Consider the following 21,475-nt stretch of genomic DNA (forward strand, 5'->3'; position numbering starts at 1 on the left):
ATGAACGTATGTGACAATAACTCTGTTGATGCCCTATATATCACTCATCTACCTACCAGATTGTCGAATGGGCGTTCGGTAAGCGCATGACGCCCGCAGAGCGTCTGCGCAAACACCAACGTGCCCTTGACCGAACACAGCGCGAGCTGGATCGAGAGCGGACAAAGCTGGAGAAACAAGAGACGAAATTGGTGCAGGATATCAAGAAGAGCGCCAAGAACGGCCAAATTAACGCATGCAAGATCCAAGCCAAGGATCTGGTCCGGACACGACGGTACGTAGTGTCGCGAATCTTCCTTTTCTTGACTTACTATCTTTTTTTTTGGGAAATCCTTACTGAAAGTTGGGAATACAGATACATCCAGAAGTTCTATCAGATGCGCACACAATTACAGGCCATCTCTTTACGCATTCAGGTACGGCCAGATCTACATAACCCCGCCCCCTCCCTAGGCTCCCAAATGATGCTAACACACATACCCTGCTAGACGGTCCGGAGCAATGAACAAATGATGCAATCTATGAAGGGAGCTACGATGCTTCTTGGTAGCATGAACCGACAGATGAATCTTCCGGCATTGCAGCGCATTGCTATGGAGTTCGAGCGTGAAAACGAGATCATGGACGAACGGCAAGAAATGATGGATGATGCTATCGACGAAGCGACGGGTATGGAGGGCGAAGAGGAAGAGGGAGAGGACATTGTCAAGGAGGTTCTGGACGAAATTGGTGTCGACCTAGGTCAATCGGTTTGTTTCCCTTATCGCGGACGATCGGATGGCACAGATATACTGACAGGTCAAATGAACAGTTTGGCGAGACGCCTTCCGACATACAAAAGCAATCAGTGGGGGAGACCCGTGTTGCGCAAGCTGTTGGTGGTGGAGCCCATTCGGATGATGACGATCTTCAAGCCAGGCTGGATAGCCTTCGGCGATGATGATGAGCCTTTCTTCGCATTCCTTAACATTTTACTTTTCCTACAATATCCCTATTACACTTTGAACCTGCGTTGTCCCATATAGCCGCCTGGATATTCTTAGCATATCATGAGATTTCTTCCCCATTGCTCTCTACTATGCATAACTAATAGGCTATTTTAGGTAAGTGTCACTGTATAAAATCAGGGGCAAGTGATTGGGACTAGCGAGAGTACGTAACTCTTCCTTAGTTGGGTACTTACAGTAATCTAAGACTATGATGTTTCCTACAAATCGGAGGTTCAAAACCCCAAACATCTGAGATTTTGAATGCTTAAAGATTAGAGGCTAGCTATTTTGCAAAAATCCGAGTCCAAGTCTATATATATGATAACACCTCGTCCTAGAGAACCAGACTATTTAGGATCATCTTGTGGTAACAAAGCAGTTACCCTCAATACTAGTGGGTACTATAGTAGGTGCTTTGAAAGGGGACGATGCACTTTCCAAAGACTTGGACAAGATCAAAAAGAAGGGGTAGTAGTTGAGTAGCTAAGGGCTGGATTTCTTGTTCAATTTTTGCATTTTTAAGATAAACAGGCTAGCTAGGTAGTTGAAGTCGCTAATGATAATAAATGATAATGATATATCCCCTCGTTTTGCCTTTTGTGATGTAAACGCCTGGAATGATTTTTTGTTCATAAAAGATAAAGCCCACTGGGTGTTCATCTAGGCAACCGCGGCCTGGTATCTCAGTGGCACCACCCAGCGGTTGCCAAAATCGATACCATGTCGGCGACGGGTACCGTACTTTCGCCATACGATCTGAGGAATACCGATGTCGGCAACACTTACGTTCCAGGAGTTGCCTTCACCGGAAAGTAGAGCATTGAGAACTCCAGTCTTTGGTGCAGCAAGGCAGACGACCGACGAGCCATTGACACATAGTTTACCACCGTCAACTATAGTTGTGTCACCTATATGCATTGTCAGTTGAGCCGAGTGACGGATTGACATGGAGAGGAACATACCGTTCGAGGCTGACATGCCCGATGGAATGTCAACTGAAAGAACCTCGAGGTTGCTTCGGTTCACCCATGAGATCATCTCAAAGGCGACGCCCTGATCATCGGTTCGAAGATCATCAAAGGCAATGTGCATGCCAAACAAGGCATCAATCACCAAATCGGGACTCAGGTCAGAAGTAGATAAACGAGGTGATAGATCCTCCCACTTCGATACACGACCTCCAATCTTCCGGAAGATATCGAGTTGCTTGCGACAGCTTTCCAGCAATTCGCTCTCATATTCAAGACCTAGCAGGCAGACAGTAACCCGGTGACCACGGTTTCGCAGGTGACGTGCAGCAGCGATAGCCCTGGCGCCTGTTCGATGGTTACCTGTAACAATTACGATGGTCGGCGCAGCGGCGTCGCTGGACAGGAGAGCAACTGCTGCCTCGGCAATTCCTCGGCCTGCATTCTCCGCAATAACATCTTCACTCAGACCAAACTCAGCTACCGCAATCTGCTCAACCTCAAGGGCCTGCAGAGGGCTCACGGTTGGGCAGCTACGATTGGTAGTTATCAATCTTAGGGATGCTCCGGATGCATTGGAACCAACCATGGGGGACACAGATGAGCGACCTGGGTGAGGGCTCGTGGTGCGAGAGGCATTCAATTGGCTGCGATTGAGAGCGTTGATTTGCGGCATCACAGGCTGGCTCATTATTGTACTACTCTTGCGAGAAGTTTGGATCCATCCAGGTGCCCGAGATCGGTCACGCCCAGAGATATTCTCGCTACTATGTCTGGCATCACTAATGCCCTCAACATCCTCTGTATCGCTGTTCTGCGGGCTATCAAGCACGTTCTCCGACCAGTGAAGATTCTTGCCATCATTGGTGCCAGGTTTGGGGAGGCGGTTGAAGCTCACTAGACGGGCCTCATCTGCAGTTGTATCGTCATTTCGGATTTCTTCAAACACTCGCCGTTTATCGAACTTTGAGAGGTTGCTTGCGAAATCGAATTCGCCCAGCTCCTGAATATCGGTTGCATCCTCAGTGGCCCAGCCACTTTGATCCTCGACGTATGCGCGGGACGCCTTTTTCTTGCGAAGCTTTGCGCCGGGCTGGCGGACAATATGTTCAGGGGACGCTTGGGCAGCCGCACCCATGGGCTCCACAAAGGCAGTTTGGCGCCAGCCTTTGCTCTTTGGATTCGTGCTGGCGGCACCGCCATGCTTGCTAATAAATCCACTTTCGTTGCCAGATCTATTGCGCTTGTTGCTTTTCTTAGTAGGGGTCAAGGTCTGTGCAGCCTGGAACTCGGTCTCCTGCGAGGAGCCCCGCAACCCACCGTTACCAGTATTGACATTCAATTCAAGGTTGCTGAATGGCTCAGACAAAGATGCTGCGACTTGGGCAGCTGCCTGACCAGTAGCACGCGGAGCCAGATGGGATTGAGTGAGAGAGTTGGTAGGGACTTTAGAGTAGCTTAAGATAGCCGGATCGACAAAGTTCTGTTGTGGGGGTTTGGGTTGAGCAGGCTGGACCCTGATGTTTTCTTGCGACAAATCATGCGGGTGAGAAAGAGGGGCTTTGGCTTCTTGCAGTGAGAGATCGGTGATTCCGGCAGCATCCACAGAATAGCTGGGGAAACGTTGGCCATTCCACAGAAGTGTTACTATGGGAAAAAATGTCAGGCCCCAAATTTAACACACGAGACAAGACGGTAGTATATCAGAGCCTTACCATTTTGGAGAAGCAAATTTTGCCCAACCACGTTAGCCACCTGCCCTTGGAGCTTCCCGCCAGGCGGTGCTTTTAGGCTCACAATCACAGAATATCCGATGAACTCAGAAGCCATTGTCAAAGGAGAACACAGATGCGATGCGATCACAATTGGATCACCCCGTTGGGTGGACACTTCCGTCTGATTGTTGGGTGAGGAGAACGAGGGGTGGCCGTTGGAGAAGAAAGCTCAGGCAGCTTCAAGGGCAGTTGGTCACGTGCCTCTTATCGATAAGAACCCGATGTGGGGGATGCAAGTATAATTAGGGTGTTTCAAGTACTCCATTGCCTGGCATGGATATGCCTTCGAATATGGATATAGATATAGGTATTCGGTCAATACGAAAGTGGATAAAATGGGGTGAGTCCTTCCTTCATTGATCTACCACTTATGCCACCATAAGTAAGAGAAGTTTAAATGCCCATGTTTACATTATCCTGTTTTTCAAGCCCTCAATGTATACGTTCCCCGGTAGCCATACCTTGTAATCGATCCTAAAAAAAGATAAAAAAAGATTGTCTAAGGTATATGGAGATCTTAAGATCACCAAGTATATGACTAAAGCAGGTAACATTTGAATGTACCTAATTTATATTTCGCTGGAAAAGTGGTAGCCGATGAAGAACTACCGAAGAGTGTAAGTGGTTGGTACATAAGTAGAGAAATCATGTGGTCTCGAGAAGGGATATCACTATAGTAGTAGGTACATCGATACATGGATAAAGGATCTTCATAGCGTAACTTGGTTAGACAATGAAGCAGTCATCATCGCCACCCTCGGCTGCTTTTGAAGCATTTGCCTTTTTGGCCTTCGGCCCGAGCACCTGGGAAATCGACACAAGGTTGTTGTAGAATTCAGTCACTTTATGGTGAACCATTACCTTGCGGGCTTCAAAGCCTGTGACTTGTAAACCAGCTTGAGAAGTTGCTCGACTAAGAGCCACATATGCCTGTCCCTTCTCAAATACTCGTCCCAGATCAACTTTGACACGCTGCAACGTCTGGCCCTGGGCCTTGTGAATAGACAAAGCCCATGCCAGGATCAAGGGCACTTGCGAACGTTGAGCTTGCACTTCACCATTGGGAAGTTCAATTTTCCACGCCTCGGGCTGACACAACAGGTGCCTCTCTGTACCATCGGGCTGAACGAAGCACACCAGAGGCCATTTTCGCGTAATTGTGGCTGGGCCTTCCTTGTGTGTCATACCCTTGAGCTTTTTCCGGGCACGAGCGGCACTATCCTCATCGCTCACGTCACCTTCTCCAGTAGGGTGAAAATCGTCCTCATTAGTGCGGTAGTAGTCAAAGCTTGCCTCATCCATGAAGGCTACCACGCGGCCAATAGATCCGTTCACAAGGGTCTCTTCCATGTTTTTGATCAGCATAACTTGAGCACCTTTTTTGAGATGGATAACAGGCGGAGCCATGCAATTGGATAGCAGCTTCTCGCGATATTGGGGGTCTGTGACTGTCCCGGAATCGACAGCTGTGAAGCTCATCATCTCACCAGATAGCCTGGACATGCGGGCAGAGTTGGCATTTTCAACCTCGTTCCGAGTGGGGAATCTATTAAATTGTCAGTATAAGCACGAAGGTATCCAAGAAGTACAAGGCATACAGCTCAGTCGCGTCAAGCTCATCATGGAAGTTGAGAGGCCGGGAGAGTCTTCGGAAAGCGTCAACGGTCGATGCACTGGGATTACCCAGTCGCAACTCGTTCAGCATCGCCGCGAACTCAGGGTCACGTTGACGGAAGACGTGAGTAAGAAGAATAGTATGCTGAATGGTAGTGTTCCAGGTTGCTGCAGCGAAGGAGAACTTGGCTTCTCGATTCCTTTCTGGCACAGGTGGCAATTGAAAGAAATCGCCAGTGACGACCAGCTGGATTCCTCCAAATGGACGGCCATTGTTTCGGATGCGCCGGGCGATTTCCTCGAGTTTGTCGAACAAATCACCATCAACCATCGACACCTCATCAACGATGAGGACTTTTGTGCGCAGCCAGCGATTCCGTGCCTTCTGATTTTTCTTGACCTTCAATTTTTCAGCACCAAGACGCCCAGGGTATCAGAAAAGCTCAGTGTACTCACCTTCTTGACCAGTTCTGGAACTGCTTCTTTGCCCAATCCAATGCCAGCAAAACTGTGAAGTGTAACACCCCCAATATTACAGGCAGCAAGTCCAGTAGATGCTGTCACGGCAACGCGATCGGGTTCATTTTTGTATTTCAGGCGCAACTTTTTGATGATTTCTCTCATGAGTACCGACTTTCCAGTACCTGCTGAGCCTGTGAAGAAAATGCTTTTCTTACGGTCGACGACGGCCTCAAGCACGGCCAATTGTTCTTCACTCAGCTGAACAGGCAGAATTTTGGTGTTTTTTGAACTCAAAGTCGAAGCCGCTAAGTCTTGCAATGTTTCTTTTTGGGTTTTCTTGTATTCCCGCCTGAGCTCTTTCTGCTCCTCCTTGATGGCGCTCGCGCTCTTGTTCCAAATGTCCGTAGGTTTCGTACGCTTGGGAGTGATGAGGCTGTTCTTGGTATCCTCCTTCTTGCCCCCCTGTAGCCACGGCAATGTGCGCGGCTTCTGGGGCGGTTGAAAATGAGATGGGGGCGAGGACGACCATGGGATTTGTATACTACTGGATGGCACGTCAGGCTCTTGAGATGCGGGTGGCAGATCTGGATATGCGACATTTGCTGGGAGTTTGTTATCCGCGGTTGTTGCCGAGTGAATTTTGGGATAGTTCACCGGGTCTGGCTTTGCAAAGGTAGTTGACGGAGTAGTGAACGGAAGGGGATCATCGAGGTCATCGAGATCCAAGTCATCGTCGAAGTCATTCTCGTCAAAATAAACGGTACTATGGAGGGAGCCAAGCGTCGACCCTCCGCTGTTGGCCATCTCGATTTTCCGTTTGACACCCACCGATTGGGGAGGGGGGAGAGGCTTGGAAGATGCGGCTGTATTCGTACGTAGAAGACTGGATTGGAGAGGTTTGGAGGTGGTCCCTCCCGGATGGTCGTTCACAGCTTTCTTAAACATCGTGTTTTCATCTGACACGAGTCGTGGTGCTGATGAATATGAGACGTTGGGCCCGGAGCAATTGGCGGAAAAAATTCGAGCAATATTTGTTGGCCGGACCCTTGCTCTAACAGCATGCATTAACTCCGAGGAAAGGTAAGAAAGAAATACTAGAGGGAGTTGCGGGTCAATATACTCCGGACTGGTCTTTTTTTGTAACGCGTGGGGGGAGAGAGACGCGCCCTAATCTCAGATAAGCCCCAACCCGTGATTTTCAGGTGTCAAACGATATCGGTCACTAGTCCTAAAGTGGTTAGCTTATCCTGCGTCATTCTCGCGATCTTTCGACCTTCAATCAACGCGAAGACAATATTGAGCTTCATACATCATGGGGAAAGGTAAGTCTAAGCAAATTTTCTGACAGGGAAAAGAGGCCTGGATGCTAATTTGATCACGCATAGGAACGGATAAACTCTACGTACGCCCTCCTGCAAAATCTCCACTGCAATGAAATCTCCGCTGTCGCATTTTCGAATGACTGCTAATTATGGTATGATTATAGATCACACACTCCGAATGGGCTTCGGAAGATGCCTTCTCAGCTAGCGCAGGCGCTGGTGTTGGCAAGGCCAGACGGGGTGGTCCTCATGCCGCATTCAAGCGCCTCCCGTTCAATTTCTGTTCCCTATCACTCCAGCCATTCGCCCACCCGGTCTGCACACATACAGGGGTCATCTTTGATCTGACCAATATTATTCCTTGGATCAAAAAACATGGGACAAACCCGGTGGATGGGTCCCCACTCAAGAGCTCCGATCTCATCAAGCTTACGATTGCGAAGAATGAGGAGGGCGAGTATGTCGACCCAGTGACATACAAGGTCCTAACGGATAATACCCACATTGTTGCACTACGGAATACGGGAAATGTGTTTTCTTGGGACACTGTAGAGCGTCTCAACATCAAGGGGAAACTTTGGCGCGATCTCGTTACTGACGAAGAGTTCAGCCGGAAGGACATCATCACCCTCCAGGACCCACAAAATATCGAGTCTCGCGATCTCAGTTCTTTCACTTATCTGAAGGAGGGTCAAACGGAATTCCTGGAGGAGCAACAGGCGGCGGCCAGTGTTAATACCAGTGCACTAGGAAGTTCAGCCAAGATATTGAAAGCGAAGGAAGCTGTCGCAAAAGCTCGCGCAGACCGGGCACAGCAGCAGGCCAACTCTGCTGCTTCAAAGGCGGTTTCCAAGACTGGGGCTGTGACTTCAGCTGCCAAGCCTGGAACCTCTCAATCAGGAAAGCCTACACCCTACAATGCCGCACGATTTACCACAGGAAAAGCTGCGGCCTCTTTTACCAGTACGGGACTGACTCCTCACACATCGGCAGAGCTAGCACTGCTATCGGAGGAGGAGTATATGCTGAAGCGGGGTCGGGTGAAGGGTAAGGGTTATGCGCGGATTGTAACTACTGCGGGCCATCTGAACCTGGAGCTGTATCCCGAACACGCCCCGAAGGCCGTGTGGAACTTCATCCAGCTAGCCAAGAAGGGTTACTACAAGGATGTCACATTTCATCGCAATATTAAAGGCTTCATGCTTCAAGGTGGTGACCCTACTGGCACAGGCCGAGGTGGCGAGAGCATTTGGGGCAAATACTTTTCTGATGAATTCGACGGGCCTCTGAAGCACGACGGACGAGGCACGTTGAGCATGGCCAATAAGGGCAAGAACACCAATAGCAGTCAATTCTTCTTCGCCTATCGAGCCCTACCTCACCTTGATCGCAAGCATACTGTCTTCGGCCGGCTCATCGATGACCCTACTCCGTCGTCTACTACGCTCAACACCCTTGAAACTCACCCAGTGGAAGCAAATACCAACCGCCCTATCCCAGAAATCCGCATCAAAGAAGTTACCATATTTGTGGATCCATTCGAAGATTTCCTTAACCAGAAACGCGCGGAGGAAGCCAAGGGTGGTTCTACCACTGCCACGGAAGACGATGAGAACACCCGCCGTGTGGACGACGAACGAATGACTTGGACTGGAAAACGGGTGCGTGGCCCCGGCGCCAAATCAAACGAGAGTGCACCAAGTGGGGTCGGGAAATATCTCCAGGCTGCCCTGGCCGATCGGGGAGAAGAGGATGAGATTGTTGAATATGTTGACGAAGAGCCTGCTCCGGAACCGGCCCGTAAGAAAATGAAAGGCACGGGTGGTTTTGGAGACTTCAGTTCATGGTAGTCTCTTTCCAAGGTTGTCTTTCTTTGGGAGGAATCTTTGGACAATTTGGCTTTGTATGGACATTGTGAGTGCTCAATTGAGTCACAGCATGGCGTTTCCAGGGATTATGGAAAAATGAATATAGAAGTCTTACCATTACGTTCTCTCTTCCTTCTTTACCCATACCATGACCGCACGAGCAATAAAAATTTGGGCCACGGATCAAGCGCATTTTGATGAGTAAGATCGTCACTAAGATGACAAAATGTTTGAGGGTGTTTCGCCAGCGACTATGAACGCCTATACCTAGTAGATAATAAACAAACTCCTATTACCCTCTTCCAGCCTTACGTCCATATGTTTTTGGTTGCTGAGGTATTTCATTATTAAGTATATATGTATCCTTGCCAAAACAGACGACTTATTAGTCACTATGTAAATATGCACAGGCGTATTTGCAAGGAGAACTATAGCATCTTGATAATTTAGACTTCAGAAGCTTTAAAAACATCAAGAAAATTCTATAACTGGCCGGATAGTTTCAACGCTCGCCATGTCACAGATTTAGCTCACAAATTGGATGGCTAGCAACTCCCACCTAATTCCACCTAACTCTATCAAAATGATCTTTCCTTTACTACCAATCTCCCGATCCGGGAGTCCGCAAGCTAGATATTTCCGTAGATTCGTTGGTAGTCACAAAGATGGCAAGAGGAGTGGTGGGAATGGAAAGTGGATATTTCTGGGGTGAGAACAATGAGAAGGACCTTTGAATCATATTCAGTGTGAATATCACAACACTACGGAGCCGGCCATATGACCTTGAAGCCTTCTCCTTTCTTTTGGGCCTCGCTCTTTGTTCCTCGCCACATTGCGACTTACTATACTTTATATAGAGGACTCTGGAGCGAGACACCAAAATGTCCGTCGCGAAAACACGGAGTTACTGAATGAATACGAGAACATCCTGTTGTTGAACTGGCATGCCGAGGAGAATGATACAGAGTCCAAAGAGAATACTAACTTGCGTCCGAGCACTAATAGAGCATCAACGAATGAACTAGGGTGTCTATAACGAGGCTTTCAGGTAGCGATGGTTTATACGTCTATCACAGAACAATCAAGAGCGGTTAGATCAACTACATAATGAGAGAAACTGCCGACTGCGGCGAGCCTTTGATAGGCTACTAGCTATTTTTGGCTCTAGCTAGGAATGCGAATCTGTATGCTTCATCAGCTAATAGCCTCAGCCTATATAGAAGTGAGTTTTTAAACTCATACTTAGACCATATCCGCTCATCATAAGTCTAACTGCTGCAGGAAATTATCACTTATCTTGATCATATTTGGTGGTTCTAGTTATTTTTCGTCGCTTCTGGTGGCACTGCGATGAAATAGATCAACTGGAATACTATAGAATCCCTGCAGCTTCTGCCACCAAGGAAATGCCATGAAGGCGCTAGAAGAAGCTTATGGAACTTTTTAAATAGGAAATTGTTTGCTGGGCTCGGGGATAGGGAGCGATAGATCATATAGCCCCAAATGCGAAATTTCGACGGCCTGATCCCATCTTTGTACACTTTTTTTTTTTTAAGATTTCAAGCACTTAAAAAGCTGCGCTTATTGCGTGAAGCGACTGTATGAGCCACAGACTAGTCACGGCGCTGACCCCCCTCCGATCTTTAGCCCATAGCCCTCCAAATCTTGACAGCCTCCAATCTTGACAGCCTCCGTGTATAAGTCCACTCGTCTCTTCTGCCAGTCGAGTTTCAAGTTGGGTAGTGGAGGCTGCAACGAGTTGGTTGCACCAGTTTCGAGACGTACTGTGATGATCGCCACATTTATACCCCAAACTCACTGCTACCGTATTTTTCTTGCTGGATCATGCCTCGAGCACTCTTGAGACTGGCAAAATGGTTTGGGTTAGTCATGTCCATGTTGCCGTCATTTATCCATCACGTCACGGGGATCTACGTCTAATACAGTCCATATATCCTCGTCACCGAGTATATCCAAACCTGCAAATATGCTTTCTCGAGACGTTCTATATCATTCGCCGGCTGACGTCAACAAGTAGAATCGGAGGTCTAATAATACATTCTCCTGTTGGAAACTTCCTCCTCGTCTTCTTCTGATGATGGGGTAAATATCGAAGTCATGGTTTCCTAGACCGACTAGCTGATGATTGGGCAGAGTATGGTCTTTCATACCCGAATGTCAGCACTGTTCATCTGCTCAAGGACCAAAACCCTTCATACGAATGTTGACTATGAATCCTACATCGTTAAGCAACAAAAATTCGCGGCCCTAGGGAGGGATAAACCTCCATAGACCGTCTTCATCATGAATACCCGGGAGGTGTGCCCGCATCATAGGTAGCCTACTGCCATCGCTGCACCCTTGAGCATGATTTATGCATTCTAGCTGACTAGGTCGGCGCGCTAACTATAAAAAGAAGCGATAATCCTAACAGGAATCCCAGCCACTCATCTGGCAGGCCGTGCGTATTTTTCCCCTCTTGCCAAAGCCCCATCAGCTTAAGAGGAAATGGGGAGTCCCTGTCCGCATGCCACGCGGTGTATGGTCACGAGGTCGCTAGGTCGACTCGTTTAGGATCTTCTACTATTTGAAAGTGACGCAAAGTCCTCGTCAAGATGCAGCAACTATGGAATCGATTCCAAAAGTCCCCATCAGCTGCAGCAGACCTGACAGCGACAGACGTAGGTGAAAGTCAAGATGACGTGCAAGGACGACTAGGAATGTTTTTGTTGGTGGACAAGCCTTCCGACGCAAAGGGTATTGTCGATATTATTGCATTGCATGGGTTGAACGGCCATCCGACTGAAATTTGGACTGCATATGCTAAGGAAACAAGACTTAACTGGCTGAAGGACTTGCTGCCGACTGCTATTCCTAATGCCAGGATCATGTCCTATGGGTATGAATCTTCGGTGCAGTTTAGCAAGTCGACTGCAGATATTGCCACGTTTGCTGAAGATTTACTGGCCGAGATCATGTCGTGGAGAATGGACGAGGAGAAAAAAGCGCGTCCGATCATCTTTATTTGCCACAGTCTCGGTGGCATCGTGTTCAAGCAGGTAGTTTCATCACCATCCATGTTTCATGTATAATATAAACCGCGAAGCAGTCGGCTAAATAGAATTTCTTGCGCAGGCTCTTGTGAAGGCGCGCGAGCGCGATCGGTTTACCGAATTATTGAAGAAGATTCGTGGCGTAGCCTTCTTTGGAACACCTCATGCCGGGTCCTCACTGGCGAAGTTTGGCAATATTATGGCGTCCATCATTAAATTGTCCACACTTGGCACGACCACGAATGCAAGAGTTGTGGCCGTTCTCAAGAACAACTCGGAAACACTCTGGGGAATCGCGAGATCCTTCGTGGATCGCAGAAAGGCGCTGCCGATTGTTAGTTTCTATGAAACACGAGAAATGGCCTACCTGAACTCTTTGGTAGGTGGAATTGAGCCTGAGAGAAAGTATGAGATCGATCACTGATAAGGTTGTGGAAGAGGAATCTGCGATCCTAAATCTGCCCAACGAAGTTCCAGTGCCTGTCGATGGGGACCACACCTCGATCTGTAGATTTCTCTAAGTCAAAGGAAGTTGAGAACCGATACCGAAGAGTCTGGACGCATTTGAAGGAGATGGTCGACGAGATCAGCACATCCGAGGTGTCTTACTTTACGAGTAAGTCTTAGAGCCATAAGAGTAGGAAAGTCTTGATTCTATCGATAAGAGCTCCAGACTAAGTGCATTTGTAGAATTGTCCCCGGAAGATCAAAGACGGTGTCTTCAAAGTCTTTATGACAGAATTTACGAATCCTTCCGGAACCGAAATCCTGATCGAGTTGCCGGCACTTGTGAATGGTTTCTGCAACATGCTGGATATCGGGATTGGAGAACGGAAGCCCGTTCCAGCTTGCTCTGGGTATCTGCGGACCCGGGATGCGGGAAATCTGTCCTGGCCAAGTTCTTGGTGGAGCATCTTCGCCAGCCTAAGTCCGAAGACGGACGGCCTGAATTGGTCTGTCACTTCTTCAAGGATGATAATAATGGACAGCGGAAGGCAGTCTTTGCCCTGCGCGCCCTACTCCACCAGGTCTTTACTCCACCAGGTCTTCACAGATGATCCTGCCATGCTTCGTCATGCGTTCGTACCCTTTAGATCCAAAAATACAGCGATGGTCGAGGACTTGGACACGCTATGGGAGATTTTCGCCGCTGCTGTAACGGATCGGGAAGCGACAAACTTAATTTGCATCCTTGATGGTCTCGACGAAATGGAAATAGTGTCTCAAAGAAAACTCCTGGAGTGTGTGAACAAGCTGTACAACAAAAAAGACCTTGAAGCTCGGCCATTCGTCAAATTCATCATATTTAGTCGTCCCGAGAACACCATCAAGACTTGTTTCACCCGCAACGTGGCCACTGTTCGGCTTCGGGGAGAAGATGAGGCTGAGGCTATCAGTAAGGACGTTGAAATGGTAGTTCGGAACCACATGAATGAGTTGGAGAGACAATGTCTTCCCCGGAATGTGCTGATGGAGCTGCAACAAGTGTTGATTCACAAAGCTGACCGCACATTCTTGTGGACTACTCTGATGATTAGTCTTCTGGAAGATACTGCGATGGATGGCGCTTCGGAGAAAGAGCTAAAGGAACTCCTTGGAAACCGAGACATTGACAACGTCTACGCCGCCTTACTAGCCAGAAGCACTAACAGAGATCGATCGAAGAAGCTATTACAAATAGTCCTGGGAGCTCGACGGCCCCTTACGCTCTGGGAGCTCAACGTTGCCCTCGCCGTCTCTCCGCAAAAGCCTAGCTTCCGAAACCTGCAATCTGAGCTCAAACATCTGATGGAGAATTATGTAAAGGCAACCTGTGGGCATTTCATTCGCGTCATCCACGAAAGAGTTTATTTAGTTCACCAAACTGCCCGAGAGTTCCTCCTTCAGCAACATGGAGACACTAACCCGTCCCAACTGGGCCACTGGTATCAATCACTGAAGCAAGTCGAGTGTGACAATGTTGTCCCGAGAAGCTGCATCTCTAGTCTTTTCCTCGTCACAGTGGCCGATGATCAGAGCGATGAAATGCCTCAACCGCAGTTGCTTTTCCCCTACGCCCGCGGCAACTGGTTTCAGCACTGCCATAATAGCAACCTGGATACATTTCAAGAAATAGTGCATGTTGCTCTTCGTCTTCATGACCAGTGGCCGAAATCCCCCAGTGAATGGTTCTTTGCACATAGCCTCATCCTTCAATTGAACAATTGGCAGTTTGTCGCCCCAGATAACGATAGTTGGAATGTTCCAAGGGCCAAAGTTGTTTTCATCCTCGATACGATCACTAAGACTCTTCTTTGTGATCCTCGATTAGATGTTCGAGCCTGCGATCGCGACACGAGAACTATTCTTCATTATGCAGCCGCAGCAGGATCGTTGAATCTTGTGCAAGCCTTGCTGTCCAGAGGAGTACAGATCTCTGCAAGGAACCGTGATTTCAATACCCCTCTACACGTGGCAGCCAATTTTTATGCACAGAATAATTCCAGAGTAGATAGAGCAGGGATGGCCTATTACAGCAGGCCCGCCTCAGAGACCAGGCGCGTCATTGACTATCTCATCAGGCAGGGGGCTCATATTGATGCCGTTGGTTATAACGCAAGAACCCCCTTGATAATAGCAACGCAGTGTGGCGCCATGGACTTGGTCGAAATCTTCTGTTCGCACGACGCGAACGCGAACGCGACGGACACCACCGGGATGACGCCCCTAATGTTTGCTGTTGAGCAAGGCTCATTTAACTTAGTCAAGTGTCTGATCTCCCACGGTGCCAATGTTAACTGCGCACGTGTTAACGGTGAGACACCTTTGCTATTAGCATCAGAGAGGGGCTTGACGGAGATCGTCGCGGCACTGCTTGCTCACGGGGCGGATGTCAATGCCAAAGGACGGAACAAGAGGACTGCCTTGCATTGGGCTGTTGAGAATGTAAATCACTCAACAATAGAGGCCATTCTTGACAAAGACCCAGATTTGTCTCAATTCGACTCTAATGGCGATACTGCTTTTCGAATTCTTAAAAGAAGACCGACTATAAGTGGAGATCTACCAGGTCGCTTGAAAGGACCCTTTGAATAAGTGATTTGATTTCCGTTAGGAAGATGCATATAAGGAACAGACGATTCAAATGTATTGCAAAGTCTTCTGCCCGACCCTAGCCCGATGCTGTCGGGGTATTTCTTGCTTCGCACCTGTCGACCTTTCGCTGTATACAACATCCTCCGTAGCCATCTGTTTCAATACAAGCATTAAGGGCAGCTTTGTGTACTCTGTAATAGTAACATGTAATCGAATGTAATAATCCAAGGCGGACTAGGTTGTCTTTGAGTGAGTAGAAACGGCATCCAAGAGGTTCGCTCTCGGGCTCATAATCTGTTGTAATTCAGAGGAAGTGAATTGATTGATTGTTCTTTCTGACGAGACACAGGAGACCATATAGACAAGATGAAGTCCAAATAGATTTCCAATCAATTTGCTTCTTCATATAGATAATGCAGGAATTATTAAAGCATAGGATGATGATGGACTCAGGGATTTTAGGAACTGTCGAAGCATGGAGCGACAGGGATGTCGTGTCACTGTGTACCTTAGTCATCTATTGGGTATTTCAACCACCCTATAACACTACATTCTCTTTCAAGCAATCAACCTTTGCATCCAAGATTGGTTCCGCATGGTCCTATCCTCGGTCCCATTAGCCTACGAGGATTACTAGCCATTACCGTCTCAGCTTGCTCCAACAGAAACTTACCTTAGTACTAGCATATACGGATATCCTACGATCCGACACTTAACTTAGATGAAATTCTGCCGGTTTTCTGCCGGTTTTATAAGTTTTGGAGAATGGCATTAATCGTCGGCTACGGAGGTCACTAGGCCGTGCTCGTGTCCAATTAGCCTTCCAGAGAACCACAAGTTCCCCACTATCGAGAATTAATCGACGACAGTGGATTCTCTTTCTTTGTTCTTTCTCCTTTTTCCTTCTTGTTATTATTTTTAATTTTGTTTTCTTCTTTTGAATTGATTAAAATAAGCAAACTCATTATTAGTTACACTTTGTGTTAAACGAGAAAAGAGAGAAGCGCGTGGTGATACCACAAGGAAATTGATGCAGTGTTTATACTCTCAAAGGTGAAAAGTGATGTTGAACGTTGATGAAAGCCCTTGTAGGTATTAGCTGTTTATGTCAGTTTCTTCCTCTAGCTACCGCTTTAATCAACACTTAGTCTTGCTGTTGTACTCATTCACTGCATTCTCTGTTACCACCCGAACAGTAGCAGAAATCGTCGGTGAAAATATCAGCCAAATTGGATGGCATGAAGGTCACTCCAACTTCGGTCTCACTGGCTGTTTCATTGTTGGACAAGATAAGACACGGCGACGCAACCGCGCCCACATCCGACGCCTCCACTGTAAACACGGGCAGATTGTAGAAGCAGGCAGGAATCTCCGTAGTGAGGACTGAAGTCACCACGTCGGTAGACATGGTGCCGCCGTACCCGTTCCTGTTGTTTTGGCAAGTTTCAGAACTGCTGTACAGGTCCTTCAATGTGACAGAATATGATCCCGTCAACTTATCCAAGTCGTCACTGGCAATCGGATCCGACATATCGTTCTCATCCGCGAGAGACCAACCCGCGCCTGGATATTCGAGCGTGTAGCAGAATCCGTCAATCACAATGCCGCTGGTGACATCGGCACAATCGCTGGTGGTGTGAGCTCCCTTCAGAACGTAGTAGTTTGCCGAAACAAGTGCGGTTCCTGCAAGGGTCGCCATCAGATGTTCGTTCAAGAGTGTTTCCATCGATTCTTCATCAGAACCTGATAGCTCGAACATGAATCGGCCATCGAAGAAATCGGCAATTGCGTGGTCATAATCGCCCAAGATCAGGTCTGACGGCCAACCGGATATATCCCCCGTTTCAAACATGTCTTGGAGCGTAGTGGCTACAGAATTATAGAATGCACTGAATATGTCAGAACATCGATTGTAAAGGGTCGTCTCACTATTCGTGGTCATCATCATCAGAGGACACTTTGGAGCCGGCTTCCGAGAACAGACCACCGGCAGCTGCTGTGAGGGTAGTTGCTAATCCATCACCGGTAAACGAGGACACAATCCCCAATGCCCCACCGAAGTTGGTGAAAAGCGAGGCAAGATCCGGAATGGTATCGGGGCTTTGAACTGGGAAGTCAGTGACCAGTTGTTGGACTCGATCAGTAACATTTGTCTTCGCCACGTCGAATAATTCATAGTACTCATCCATGTAGAACCAGATGATAGCGGCTACAAATTGTGCCCAATACCGAGCTGGTTCTGCATATGAAGTGCAAGTACTTGAATTGGGAAAGTTGCAGTCCTCATTAGTCGGGAAAGAGGAACAATCCACGTTGTCGTTCCCAAAGAGAGTTTTGTCCCACTTGGCTATAGTCTTGATCAATATTGTTCTGGAGAAGTGCAATGAAAATGGACATACCAGTCTTGTTCTTGAGTGTATTCGTGATGAGAGAGTCAATATATCCCGCCACGTTTCTATCCGAGCTTGCCTCTGCCGAGGTGACCGTAGAGCTATCCGGGGTTTCACATTGCTCTTCATCCGAAAGATCAGTACTCAAATTGACAATTGAGATATCATCGGGATCTTCGATGAACTCTTCGAGATCAATTGCCCATTCTGTCGTGCCACCCATATTCAAGCCTTGATAATAGGTAGTGCGAGTGCTCTTCGTAGTGGTGGTCATGTACCCAACCCACTGGGTGTCATTATACACAATAATATCGGAATCACTATCATCATCGAAAAGGATTTCAACACTGGGGTTGGTGGAGATGATCTCGTCTATCTCCGCATTAGAGATATACCCAGCAGTTTGCGTGCATCTTCCGGGTGTAGCCCCCGAGTCAGGGCCAGTATAGGTACAATCCGGACCGGTACAGCCAGCAGTAGACATTTCAAAAGATCTACCGTAGCTACTGACACCCACCATCAGCTTTAGGCTCTGTGCACCTCCTTTGGTAGCCATTGCAAGGGCATAGCCCGTTTCGGTCAAGTTAACATGAGATCGCAAACAGTTGCCATCCGTACAGCCGTCATCCGAAGAGTCATTTCCATAACCCCATTGTCCATGTAGATCGTAGGTCATGTAGATAAAGAAGTCTACCACATCATTCAGATCTGAAACTGGGAAGCCCTGCAGATACCAAAAGGAGGCTGGGATGGCAATCGAAATTGTGATATTGTCACCGACGAGTGAGCGTAATTCTTTCAAGAATGCCAAGTAGTTGGTGCCATCATCATCGCTTCCAGCTGGGATGCCTTCAATATCAGGCTGTCCGGGATACTCCCAATCAAAGTCGACACCGTCGATATCATTCGTTGAGATGAAATCGGCAACATTCTGCGCGAAAGTCTCACGATTATCAGAAGTGACGCCCTCGCGGAAAATCATATAGGTATCCACATCGGTTGAGAAGTCCCATCCACCGAAGGAGACAATTCTCTTGACATCTTCAAGAGCTAGGAACTGCTCAAAGACATCTGACTGTGAAACATTGATGCTGATTGAATAGTCCGAGTCAATGAGACCGAATGCGTAGATAATATGGGTATACGCAGAAGTGTCAATGCTGTATACCTCCATGGTAAGACAGGCACGATCGATGTTAAATGCTTCGAAATAGCCTATGGCGTAAAATTCGTCAGGGGCATCGTCGTTATTGGTGATGTTGATACCGCAATTTGAGATGCACCCGTTAGTGCCTGATGCAGCCGTCCCAGGATTACCAGTAGTAGAATCAGTCGCAGTGCAGAACTCTGGCGTGATACCGCATTCTCCCCATACGTCACAGCATGCATTAAGGGGACAAGGATTCAAGTCGGCCCACTCAGAAGAGTCGGTGCCATTCGCCGTGGTATCTGGAACTTGAGGGCCACAAACAGCGCTTTCCACTGCTGACGGGAACGGTGGTTCACCCTCGCTCAAGCAAATGTTTTCTCCAGCTTGAAGATCATCGCATCCCAACCAGCCCTAAGTCTGATTGTTATACGAGTCAATCTCATCCACTGTAATATCATTAGCGGCTGCTATTGCGGAGCAAGTGTCTCCCGATTCTATCAGGTAAGTGTAGCAAGTGCCATTGCTGTATGGCTGGGGTGAGTTGTCTGGCAGATCTCCGGCAGAACAACAAACATATTGGCCGACAGCTAATGTAGAGCATAGATCACTGGCGGTATTGTATTCATAGAATTCATCCGCAGTGATTCCGCACTCGGCTACGAGTGTGGTGCAGGTATCCCCAGACAACCTGCACAGTAGTGCAGTCACCTCGACGCTGCAAAAGCCCTCCATGAATAGGACGTCCGTGCATGTAATGTGTATGCAGAGAGCGTCTACTAAGGGATGTTGTGCTTTGTACACCTGTTTTGAACTCCAGAGACGACGAGATATTTTCTGAAACTTCAAAGCCGGTAACGCACTCACTTAGGCTCCATGTCTTAACCAGGTGTTGGACAGCTGGCAAATCATCGTCGGTGCTCACTGCTAGGCCAACAATATAATTAGACGTTGTACCACAGTACTGAATAGCCATTTGGTCAAATGCACCTTCCTGGTTGATATAGTTACGCATCTCATCGGCAACCGTGCTGGCAGCATTGGAACTATCTAGCTGACCCCCGATATAATACCCACGCTGATATCGCCATTGTATCCAAAGATAGTGCTGGATTTTCCATCATTGGCAAAGCTCGTGGGATAGGCTTCAATATCTTCAATCACAGAAAGAAGCTCAGATATGGCGCTGGAAGTGGAAGATCCCCATGTCCCCAGTTCTAAGGAAACATCGGTGGCATTGGTATTGGAGGTAGATCTTTTTGAGACGCTCGCACCACTGTTGGGTGTAGTACAAGCATAGATGGTCGACTGAGTCTGAGTATCGTTGAGAGGATTATGGAGAAGAAAATCAAGAAGCATTGTTTCGTTGCACACAGCTAGACGATCGGCTGAATGATAGGATATCCAAGACGTGGTATCATTGGAAGTGCAGGTATAGGGACAATTATCAATGATGTTTCTACGAGCAGCTGAAAGAGTGACCAGCAGACTAGCCACCATAGCCGCCAACACTTGGGCACGCATGACGGCTTAATGATATGAAAAGGCCAAATGGATAAAGAAACAAATGAATGTTGGGAACAAAACAAATAGAACAAGATAGCGAATGTGGGAGAACCACTTCAGTTGTTCAGATCAGAAGAGACAGTATCAGGTAAAATGAATGAATGATCGTGAGAGGATGAAGAGCAATGAAAAGGCATTGAGTCCTGCCACAATGTCCTCTCTTTTATAGTGTAGCCAACCATCATGGCATCAACCCCAGAGTCCAATTTGGATCTAGTCAAATGGCCCCTGGGGCTTTATCGCTGCACACTAGCTTTGTGAAGCCAATGTCCTTGTTTAATTTCCTAGTTTTTGTCAATTTTCTGCTCAGAATAATCGGCCCAAGCGGCCATTGGTTCGAAAATCACGCAAATGGAGTATTTCCACCATTAGCGAAATAAGATACGACAAGGGGCTTGGATGGTGACTCCTGCTGAAAATGCTAGCTGGCCTAAACGACACTAGTTTTGTTCAAAAATGTGAGCCGGTTTGCATGTTGTATTGACATTGAAATGGAGCTAGTATAGCTAGCTAGTATACATTCGATCTCGAATTATGTTCGAGAGAGAAGATTTTTCATCAGCTTTGGGATAATCATCATACTTAGCGAGTCCATTGAGGAAGCTAGCTAATCTCCCATGCGCCCAATTCCATCTCCATTGCTGATAGCCACTTGCTAGGTCGATAAAGGGTAATTTCTTTGTCAGAAAAGGCTACATAAACTCCATATGTATATTGGGGCTCAATGCACATGCTTTCAAGCTTTTGGTTGGATAGGCTAAAGTTCCTACTCAAGTGTGTGTTTAAAATGATGGAATGGAGTATATGCATGGATATGGTATAGAAAAGCCCACACAATATATGACAGTAGCATGTACCACCAACTTTGGAACGAAGATGATTAAATAAAAAAATCTAGTTAACAAATTTCCACATATTTTGACGTTAGTCCTTCTTGAGGTACTGATGACGAGTCACCATCAAGGGTCATGATCCGTCAACAAGTGCACTATCTTTGAGTTTGTGAATCGTCGCCTTGGCACGGCGGCGGCGGTAATAAGACTTCCCTTGGCACAAGTATCACTTCGTATATTAAACGAGAAAAGCACCGTAGCACTATGCACTAAATATGCCAAGACGTATATATGCCCCTTCGCTTCTGACCTTGAGCGGGGTCAGGTGGATCGTGAGCCATTCCCGAGGCGGTTCCAATCACCGGGGGAAGGAGGGTCTTTTTTTTTACCTGATCTCAGGGCGGCAGTCCCGG

The 21,475-nt window shown here is 47.6% G+C and overlaps 10 protein-coding genes across 10 annotated transcripts; 5 read left to right on the forward strand and 5 right to left on the reverse strand.

Moving 5' to 3' along the window:
• On the forward strand, positions 1-940 carry N7520_011056 (ESCRT-III subunit protein DID4; the record flags this gene model as incomplete). The annotated part of the gene is made up of 5 exons (XM_057144989.1): positions 1-6; positions 60-274; positions 356-416; positions 489-749; positions 812-940. 5 exons carry the CDS (start codon positions 1-3, stop codon positions 938-940), a joined length of 672 nt encoding a protein of 223 aa, XP_056990743.1.
• Positions 941-1,649: 709 nt separating this feature from the next.
• N7520_011057 (mRNA decapping enhancer EDC3) lies at positions 1,650-3,787 on the reverse strand (the record flags this gene model as incomplete). The annotated part of the gene is made up of 3 exons (XM_057144990.1): positions 1,650-1,897; positions 1,952-3,604; positions 3,673-3,787. 3 exons carry the CDS (start codon positions 3,785-3,787, stop codon positions 1,650-1,652), a joined length of 2,016 nt encoding a protein of 671 aa, XP_056990744.1.
• A 671-nt stretch (positions 3,788-4,458) lies between these two features.
• Positions 4,459-6,753, reverse strand: N7520_011058 (DEAD/DEAH box helicase; the record flags this gene model as incomplete). Its single annotated transcript, XM_057144991.1, has 3 exons — positions 4,459-5,278; positions 5,331-5,746; positions 5,803-6,753. The coding sequence occupies 3 exons, from the start codon at positions 6,751-6,753 to the stop codon at positions 4,459-4,461; spliced, it is 2,187 nt and encodes a 728-aa protein (XP_056990745.1).
• A 367-nt stretch (positions 6,754-7,120) lies between these two features.
• On the forward strand, positions 7,121-8,980 carry N7520_011059 (uncharacterized protein; the record flags this gene model as incomplete). Its single annotated transcript, XM_057144992.1, has 3 exons — positions 7,121-7,130; positions 7,194-7,210; positions 7,295-8,980. The coding sequence occupies 3 exons, from the start codon at positions 7,121-7,123 to the stop codon at positions 8,978-8,980; spliced, it is 1,713 nt and encodes a 570-aa protein (XP_056990746.1).
• A 1,635-nt stretch (positions 8,981-10,615) lies between these two features.
• N7520_011060 (uncharacterized protein) lies at positions 10,616-10,896 on the reverse strand (the record flags this gene model as incomplete). Its single annotated transcript, XM_057144993.1, has 2 exons — positions 10,616-10,782; positions 10,818-10,896. 2 exons carry the CDS (start codon positions 10,894-10,896, stop codon positions 10,616-10,618), a joined length of 246 nt encoding a protein of 81 aa, XP_056990747.1.
• Positions 10,897-11,613: 717 nt separating this feature from the next.
• Positions 11,614-12,475, forward strand: N7520_011061 (esterase/lipase family protein; the record flags this gene model as incomplete). The annotated part of the gene is made up of 2 exons (XM_057144994.1): positions 11,614-12,057; positions 12,134-12,475. 2 exons carry the CDS (start codon positions 11,614-11,616, stop codon positions 12,473-12,475), a joined length of 786 nt encoding a protein of 261 aa, XP_056990748.1.
• Positions 12,476-12,537: 62 nt separating this feature from the next.
• N7520_011062 (uncharacterized protein) lies at positions 12,538-13,109 on the forward strand (the record flags this gene model as incomplete). The annotated part of the gene is made up of 2 exons (XM_057144995.1): positions 12,538-12,667; positions 12,742-13,109. 2 exons carry the CDS (start codon positions 12,538-12,540, stop codon positions 13,107-13,109), a joined length of 498 nt encoding a protein of 165 aa, XP_056990749.1.
• A 52-nt stretch (positions 13,110-13,161) lies between these two features.
• N7520_011063 (ankyrin repeat domain-containing protein) lies at positions 13,162-15,126 on the forward strand (the record flags this gene model as incomplete). Its single annotated transcript, XM_057144996.1, has 1 exon — positions 13,162-15,126. One exon carries the CDS (start codon positions 13,162-13,164, stop codon positions 15,124-15,126), a length of 1,965 nt encoding a protein of 654 aa, XP_056990750.1.
• Positions 15,127-16,288: 1,162 nt separating this feature from the next.
• On the reverse strand, positions 16,289-16,978 carry N7520_011064 (uncharacterized protein; the record flags this gene model as incomplete). Its single annotated transcript, XM_057144997.1, has 1 exon — positions 16,289-16,978. The coding sequence occupies one exon, from the start codon at positions 16,976-16,978 to the stop codon at positions 16,289-16,291; it is 690 nt and encodes a 229-aa protein (XP_056990751.1).
• A 76-nt stretch (positions 16,979-17,054) lies between these two features.
• N7520_011065 (glycoside hydrolase) lies at positions 17,055-20,187 on the reverse strand (the record flags this gene model as incomplete). Its single annotated transcript, XM_057144998.1, has 4 exons — positions 17,055-17,473; positions 17,526-19,077; positions 19,319-19,657; positions 19,723-20,187. 4 exons carry the CDS (start codon positions 20,185-20,187, stop codon positions 17,055-17,057), a joined length of 2,775 nt encoding a protein of 924 aa, XP_056990752.1.
• Between the last annotated feature and the right edge of the window lie 1,288 nt (positions 20,188-21,475).

The sequence above is a fragment of the Penicillium odoratum genome, assembly GCF_028828045.1.
Source record: "Penicillium odoratum strain IBT 22623 chromosome Unknown utg000008l_segment0_segment0, whole genome shotgun sequence".
Classification (NCBI taxonomy): Eukaryota; Fungi; Ascomycota; class Eurotiomycetes; order Eurotiales; family Aspergillaceae; genus Penicillium; species Penicillium odoratum.